We start from the raw sequence: 8,383 nt of genomic DNA on the forward strand, positions 1-8,383 counted from the left end.
CTGTCTCTGTGTGTGTCTCTCTCCCTTTCTCTCTGTCTCTGTGTGTCCCTCTCTGTCTCTGTGTGTGTCTCTCTCCCCCCCTCCCTCTCTCTTGGTCTCTCCCTCTCTGTGTCTCTCTCTCCCCCTGCCGTCTCTGTCTCTGTCTCTGTCTCTGTCTCCCTCTCTCTCTGTCTCTCATGCATTTCCCTCCATTCCCCTCCCAGCCCCACCCCCCTTCATCAAGGGCTCCCCAGGACTCACAGGTGCCTTAGGATGGGATCTCACTTCCACCCCAGCCCCGTGGCCCTGATTCATTTGACTTTGGGCGTCTTTACTCTGTTGTCAGCAAAGGGAGGCGGCGAGGAGGCTGGCAGAGGGCTGCAGGGCCCCAGGAGAGAATGGAGGGGAAGCGCTCCTCTCGGGCTGCTGTGGTGGGTGCTTCAGGGTCATCGCTGACAGTATTAGTACCAGAGGTCTTTGTGCAAGACGGTGACCCCCTCTGGATGAAATACATCCCCCGGGGATCATTTCTGCTCTTTCCTCCCAAATCAGTGACCGCCCAGGCCCGCTTCCCCCTGGCTCTCTCTAGCTTTATGTCCTCTATGTGGCAGAATCTGTCTGGATGGACAATTTCCCAATTTCCTGACCACCCTCAGAAACCATCTGAGGGGCTTTTTGTCACCGTGACCACCTGGGATGACTCCAGGAGCTTCTGACTCCGTCCGTCTGGGGTGACCCTCTGGAATGGTTATTTATGGAACTGGATGGGTTGACTCTGTGTGGAGGACAGGCCTTTGAACTTCTGGTCCAGACTGAATGAACGCTCACGTGACTATGGATGCGTGAGTGAGTCAGTAGCGCCGGTAAATGAACGCAGGGGCAGACGAATGCATGGCCTGCAGTCCACCCCTGCAGGAAGGAGGGTTGGCGTGTCCCCAGGCCTGTGCTCTGGACTCCAGCATGTGTGTCCACGTGCTCCACGCCTCCCAGGCCCGGAAGCTCAGCTGCTCCCCGCCTCTCTGTTTTCTCGCTCTTCCCTGACCTCACCCCGTGCCCCCGGTTTCCCATTCGACCCCTTTCTGCCCCCTTTCCTCCCACAGCTCACCTCAGCCTACTCAGCCCCCCTCCCAACATAACATTTGCCACCTGGGGGTCCTTTCCTCATTCCAAGGCACCCATGTGAGAAAAAGCTTCAGACACAGTAGTTACACACACACACACACACACTCTCTCACAGAAAGATTTATTTTTCATGAGCCGCAGTGACTAACAGGGTCAAAAAATAGCACAGACATTCCAAAGAAACGGCGAGAAGAGCAGCGGCTGCCTCCTCCACCGTCTGTCCAAGACCACCAATGGGGCCTCAGAGGAGCCCCCTCCTCCCTTCTGGAAGCTTCCTCCAGCCTTGCCTGGATGCTCTGGGGACAGCCCTGGGCTGAGAACGTGAGTCTGTGAAGACCTTGGCTTGAGATGGAAGGAGTGAGCTGAGAGAAGCCCCTTCCGTCCACCCTGCGCTCTGCCTCTGGAGCTGGCTCCATCCCAGCCAAGGTCAGCAAGTCCACTGACATCAAGCTGGCTTCTTCCTGCCCCCGAGGCTCCTGTCTTGTCCTTTACATTCTGTGTCCTCCAAGAACAAAAGCCGGAATGCACAGGCCACGCCCTGGGTGCACAAAGCCCCCACCAGCATCTCCATCCTCCGGCGGTGCGGCGGTCATGTCTGCCCCAGTGCCCGTCCCCAGCCCCCCAGCCCAGCAGGAGTAGCCACGGGGCTCCCATCCTGATGGGAAGGTCAGGAAAACCCACCCAGTGCTTTTAACCCCGGGCACCGCCCCCAACCCCCGCCAGGAAGAGGGCCACTGACCCTGAAAAAACAAAGGGTGATGAAGAAAATGCTTATAAATTCAAAACAAGGTTGGCAGGCGTGGGAAAGGAATCAAGGGAACCTCTGAAGCTCTCTCCCATCTCCCTCTTGGAACCAGGGACTGCGGCAGAGGGACCCAGGATCCAGGACTTCTTTGAGCGTTGCACGCCAGCTGCCTTGAGGAGGGATTCCCTACAGGGAGCCTGGGTGCACACTCACACTTCTCTCTTAATGTGCGGACCAGCCGTCAGAGCCCCCCAAACCAGTAGGGGTGGACTCATTCTAAACTGCTTCCTATGTCCCTTTTTCCCTCAAGGATATTGTGTGATGAGCAGAGATGCGCAGAGCAGAGGGTGTTCATCCAAGGGACAAGTGCCCCAGGCGCCCAGCCCATCCTTGTCTACACAAATGCACACACAAAAAGCAGGTGTCCCCTCCCATCAAAGGGACCCTTGGCACCCACTCAGGCCAGCGCCCAAGAAGAATGTCCTGGGGATGTCGGATGCAGAGACAGGCAGAGGTCAGCTGCTCGCAGGTCTGGAGGAGGTTGGAGAGATGAGGATTTGGGGAGGGGGCCCGAGCAGCCCTTAGACCAAATGCAGACGCCTCCTCTTTCTCCTTTTCCCTTCCCAAGTCCCCGCTCATATCATGAAACCAAGAAGCTTGCTGCTGCACCAACCTCACTGCCTTCCAGTCCCTGTGGAAAAGAGAGGATGAAGGAAAGGGGCTAAGGACGCTTGTAGAAAGCATGTCTAGCTGGTGGGCTGCAAGAAGGGACGCCCCCTGCACGCACCGCTCGACCTCCAGGGCCTGAAACACTGCGAACTGATCCAAGTTGGAGTGAAACTCTGGAGCTCACAGCTGCAGAGCCAGGAGCTGCAACTTTGCTGACACCCAGCCTGTCTCAGCCAGGTCCATTCCCTCCAGAGGCCTCAGGGACAAAGAGCTTGAACTGGGCAGTGTCTGCGAGCTTCAGACGCCTTAACCCTTAGGGGCCTTTCAGAACAAGGAGGTAAAAAGGGAGAGAGACTGAGGGAGAAGGAGGATGAGCCTTGGGGGAGGATGTGGGCGCCAAGAGGTGAGGATTCAGAGGAGAAATTGCACTTGGTTGGGGTGAGGAGGGGAACAGAGGAGGAAAAGGGGGTGAAAACTAAAAGGAAATGGTAAGGGGAGCTGGAGATCCAGGAGAAGGGCTGGGGGGAAGTGAACTTTGATGGAGCCTGGACGCACATCATTTTAGTTTCAGGGGACGGGGAGGAGGGGGAAGTGAACTTTGATGGAGCCTGGAAGATCAGTTCAGTTCCTCCGTTTTATCCCCACGGAGGCTGGGAGCATTTCAGAGACGGGCAAGGTCGGTCTCACGGAGATGGGGCTGCGGGCTTCCCTCTCTTACCCTCCAGAGCCACAAACCTCTGAAGCACTTCCCAGGGGGAAAGGAGGACAAGACCGACGCGGGGAGCAGGGAGAGGAGTCAAGTGCACCAGAGAAGGGGGCCCCCGCCCCCTCACCAGCTCCCCGCTCTTCAGAGAGCAAAGGGCCCAGGGCAGGGGGGGGGACCCGGCCCTAGTCCACCACGAGGGTCTCCTGGCTGTAGGGGATGGACTTCTCCGGCATCGGCTCCCCGCCCTTCCCCGCGCCGCCGGGCCCGGGGCCCTGGCTCTGCCCCGACGACGCCGAGGAGGAGGAGCTGGCCGACTTGTCCCCGCCGCCGCCGCCCCGGCCGCCGCCGCCGCCAATGCCGCCCGCGCGCCAGGCGCCGCCGCAGCCCCGGCGGCCCCAGCAGAGCACCGAGGCGCAGGCCTGGCGGAAGCGGGGGTCGAAGAAGGCGTAGAGGAAGGGGTTGAGGCAGCTGTTGACGTAGCTGATGCAGGTGCAGTAGGGGAAGACGTTCATGAGGAAGCTGTCGAAGGCGCAGGGCCAGCGCAGCAGGCTGCCCAGCACGTAGAGGGTCTTGACCAGGTGGTAGGGCAGCCAGCAGAGCGCGAAGGTCAGCACCAGCACGGCGATGATGGCCAGCAGCCGCCGCCGCTTGCGCAGGCCCCGCGCGCGCTCCTTGCCGAAGTGGCCGGCCACCGTGCGGCCGATGCAGAAATAGCAGGTCAGCATGACGGCGAAGGGCCCCGCGAAGCCCAGCGCGGTGGACGAGACGCCCAGCCCCACCTCCCAGGCCCACTCGGCGTCGGGGCCGGCCACCAGCGAGTAGTCCATGTAACACTGCGCCTTGGTGGCGTTCTCCACCTGCGGCTCGGCGCCGGCGGTGCGGAAGACCAGCACGGGCAGCGCGAGCAGGCCGGCCAGCGCCCACAGCCCGGCCGCGGCCACGGCGCCGCCGACCCGCGGCCGCAGCCGGGCGTTGGCCACCGGCCTCACGATGGCCAGGTAGCGGTCCAGGCTGAGGCCGGTGAGGCAGAAGACGCTGGCGTACATGTTGACGAAGATGAGATAGCTGCTGAGCTTGCAGGCGAAGGCCCCGAAGGGCCAGTCGTAGTCACGGTAGGTGTAGGTGGCCCAGAGCGGCAGGGTCACCACGAAGGTGAGGTCGGCCACCGCCAGGCTGGCGATGAAGACGTCAGCTGCCCGCCGCCGGTCGCGGCTGCTGCGGAAGACGGTCCAGAGCACCAGCCCGTTGCCCGCCGTCCCCAGGACGAAGACCACCATGTAGATGGCAGGGATGAGGGCGCCGGAGGACTGCCAGTCCTCGTACTCACACTCAGACTGGTTGTCCGCCCCATAGTAGCCGTCATACTCCCCACCTTCTTCCATGCTGGGGCACGCAGAGGTCAGCTGGGGGTCCCCCCCGGGGTACCGGGCTCAGCCAAGCACCCTGAGCTCTGGCTGGCAGCCTCGGGGAGGGGAGCAGGCAGGGCCAGAGGTGTCCAGCACCCCTCGCAGCGGCGGCAGCAGCTCCCAGGCCCCGGGAGGAGGAGGCCTGGCTCCTGCAGGCGTCCCTCCAGCGGCCCCAGCCTCTTCTCAGACACTTCCTCGCGCCCTCCTGAGCCTCTGTCTCCTCCTTGGCTGTTCCTCCCTCCTCCCACCTCCAGACCAGCCCCTCACTTGTGAGTCTTAGGATCCTGAAGTTACAGCCCACTTTTTTTTTTTCTTTTCTTGTCACTGGGCAAGTGGACCAAATTGACCCCTGCCGTGCTGGGCAGGATGTTATCTGTGGTTTGCAGCCTGCTCTGCGCCTGACCCAGCCTCTGTCTCTCTCTCTCTCACTCTCTCTGGATTCCTCTGGGTGTTTGCAGAACCTCTCATCAGGCCTCTGCTCCCAAAACCCCCTCCCTCGTTCTCACCCCCTCCCAGCCCCTCTAAATGGGGCAAATTATGCAGGTTGAAAGCCAGCCTGAGCTGGGGCTGTGAGGGTAGGGGGCAGGAGGGTGTGAGATTTCGCAGGATGGTCTGAGCATCTGGCAGGCCCACCTGGCAAGCCAGTCTAGCCTCTCAGGTCCATCTTCCCCCCCTCCCCTCCTGCCTCCCAGCCCCCACCCAGACCAGACTTCCCCCTACCCTCCTCTTTAACACTTCAGCCTTGAGCCTCTCCAGGAGGGTCTTTGTGCTCCACAGACCCAGTGACAGAGAGATGTCTGTAGGATCCATCCATCAGCTGTTAGGCGACTGCAGTTTTCAGAGAGCGCAGGAAGTATCAGAGGATGTGGGGGCAGGGTCACAGCAGAAAGAAACCCTAGGCTGAAGGATGTCTAATCCAGCCATCGGGTCTATGGGGAAATTGAGGCTGAACAAGGTAAAGGTCTTGCCCAAGGACACAGGATAAATTTTCTCTTGGTTTTGTCCCTTTGAATTTCCTCTGCTCCTAGCATGAAGCAGCGCCTGGCATGTAGTAGGTGGTCACTAATGGTGGTTGAGTGAATGAGTAAGCAGATGGATGAATTAGGATGTGAAGGAAAAGGGGAGTCCATATATGGAAGAGTGGCTCTTTGAATCACTAGGCAGTGAGAACACAGATACATTTTGGTTCTCGAGTTTTTCCTGCTCTGCATGGACCAGGAAGTTCTATAAGACCTTGTGGGGATCAGGAAGTTAAAACTGAAGGAGGAGATGGAAAAAGAGGCAGTCGATGCCATGGGCAGCATCCCATAGAAACTGACCTCGCCCTGTCCATTTGCCTCTCTGGGACCTCTGGGCAGGAAGGAGGGAGCAATGCACAAGATAGGATTGAAAATTGCTGTCTATGTTGGGCAGGAGTGAGAGGGAGCAAAATCAGGAGAAGAGTCTTGGCCACATTCAAAGCACAAGGCTTACAAAACTAGAATCCGTCATCTCAAGCAAGAGTTGGTCCGAAAATCTTCTCTAGAGGTCTTCAACCAGGGACCCCAAACTCAAATACTCACAAGGGCCAGGCTAAAAGTGTGTATGGGAAAAACAATCAGTTTGAGACGATAGGGAGAGGTAGAGACTGTGGAAACTGGAGCAAGCACACTCCATCACACAAGTGGACTTATTTACAGAAAAGAAACAGACTCACAGACTTAGAGAAGGAGCCCAAGGTTTCCAAGGGGAAAGAGTAGGGGTAAGAAATAGTTAGGGAGTTGGAGACTGACATGCACATGCTGCTATATCTTAACTGGATAACCAGGGACTTCCCAGTAGTTAAGAATCCACCTTCCAAAGCAGGAGACTTAGGTTCAATCCCTGGCCAGGTAGCTGAGATCCCACAGGCCACAGGGCATCTAACCCCATGTCCTAGAACCACTGAACCTGTGCGCTCTGGAGCCTGCGAGCCACAGCTAGAGAGAAACCGAGTGTAGCAACTGAGATGCAGCCAAATAAATAAATAAATATTTTTTAAACTGGATAACCAGCAAAGACCTGCCGTAGAGCCCGGGGAACTCTGCTCAACGTTACATGGCAGTCTGGGTAGGAGAGGAGTCTGGGGGAGAATGGATACGTGTATACGGGTGACTGAGTCAGTTGGCTGTGTGCCTGGAACTGTCTCAGCATCGTTAATCAGCTATACCCCAAGGCCAAATAAAATGTGTCAATAAAACAAGAAAAGTGAGACAATGAAAAACGAACATCCACTCCACCACTCCATCAAAAGGAGGTCTCTCGAACGCCCAGTGTCTGGTTACCACCCAGAAATGGGGAACCTAGCTTGACGCCTGTTTTTTTCAACCTAATTCCAGATTCTAAATGTAATGGGAAATTCTCATGTTTGTAAATTGGGGGGACTCCACTTATAAAAATGATTCGGCAGGATAACTAAAACATGTTCCCAGGCCCGACAAGGTGCCCTTCGAGTGGGAACTTACCCGGAATAGAAGGAAGCAGAAAAACAGGAAGGACAGGTCAGGAAGAAGGAACATAAAATGCAAAGACAGGGAAATGAAAACAGGCACGGTCAGAGCCTCAGGGTGCCATGGGGAGAGGCAGGAAGGGAGAGATAAGGAAGGCCCTGGGGACCTTGGACAGCCTTTCCCTAAAGGCAACACGCCAAGGAGAGTGTGTTGGTCTTTCTCGTGAAGACGGCATATTGAGCACTTACTTACCACGTGCTAGGCATTCCTTGAAGCATTTCCTATTTTATGTCTTCCTTATCTCTTTTAATTGGCAGAACCCCTCTCGAAAGTAGATACCTTTATTCATCTCAGTTTACAGATAAGGCCACTGAGGTTCAGGGATGTGACGTGATTTGGCCAAGGTGAAATCAGATTTTGAACCAAGTCCACGAACTAAACCACTATGTTCCCAGAGGAAAAACTCCAACCCTATTTTTTGTTTGTTTGTTTTTTAATCAAATACTTTCTGGCCAGGCCAGGCAGCATGCAGGACCTTAGTTCCCCAATTAGGGACCGAATGCATGTACCCTGCACGGGGAGCGCAGAGTCAACCACTGGCCCAGCAGGGAAGTCCCTCCACCTCCTCACACTGAGGCAGCTGAGGAGGGCGAAAAAGTTGGCTTAAAGCTCAACATTCAGAAAACTAACATCATGGCATCCGGTCCCATCAGTTCATGGGAAATAGATGGGGAAACAGTAGAAACAGTGTCAGACTTTATTTTGGGAGGCTCCAAAATCACTGCAGATGGTGACTGCAGCCATGAAACTAAAAAACGCTTACTCCTTGGAAGAAAAGTTATGACCAACCTAGATAGCATATTCAAAAGCAGAGACATTACTTTGCCAACTAAGGTCCGTCTAGTCAAGGCTATGGTTTTTCCTGTGGTCATGTATGGATGTGAGAGTTGGACTGTGAAGAAGGCTGAGCGCCGAAGAATTGATGCTTTTGAACTGTGGTGTTGGAGAAGACTTTTGAGAGTCCCTTGGACGGCAAGGAGATCCAACCAGTCCATTCTGAAGGAGATCAACCCTGGGATTTCTTTGGAAGGAATGATGCTAAAGCTGAAACTCCAGGACTTTGGCCACCTCATGTGAAGAGTTGACTCATTGGAAAAGACCCTGATGCTGGGAAAGACTGAAGGCAGAAGGAGAAGGGGACAACAGAGGATGAGATGGCTGGATGGCATCACTGACTCGATGGACATGAGTCTGAGTGAACTCCAGGAGTTGGTGATGGACAGGGAGG

At 56.2% G+C, this 8,383-nt stretch overlaps 1 protein-coding gene across 1 annotated transcript; it reads right to left on the reverse strand.

Moving 5' to 3' along the window:
* Positions 1 to 1,197: 1,197 nt before the first annotated feature.
* On the reverse strand, positions 1,198 to 4,997 carry APLNR (apelin receptor). Its single transcript, XM_040259366.1, has one exon. It carries the CDS (start codon positions 4,601 to 4,603, stop codon positions 3,404 to 3,406), a length of 1,200 nt encoding a protein of 399 aa, XP_040115300.1. The 5' UTR covers positions 4,604 to 4,997; the 3' UTR covers positions 1,198 to 3,403.
* Between the last annotated feature and the right edge of the window lie 3,386 nt (positions 4,998 to 8,383).

Source organism: Oryx dammah, unplaced genomic scaffold, assembly GCF_014754425.2.
Source record: "Oryx dammah isolate SB20612 unplaced genomic scaffold, SCBI_Odam_1.1 HiC_scaffold_17, whole genome shotgun sequence".
NCBI lineage: Eukaryota > Metazoa > Chordata > Mammalia > Artiodactyla > Bovidae > Oryx > Oryx dammah.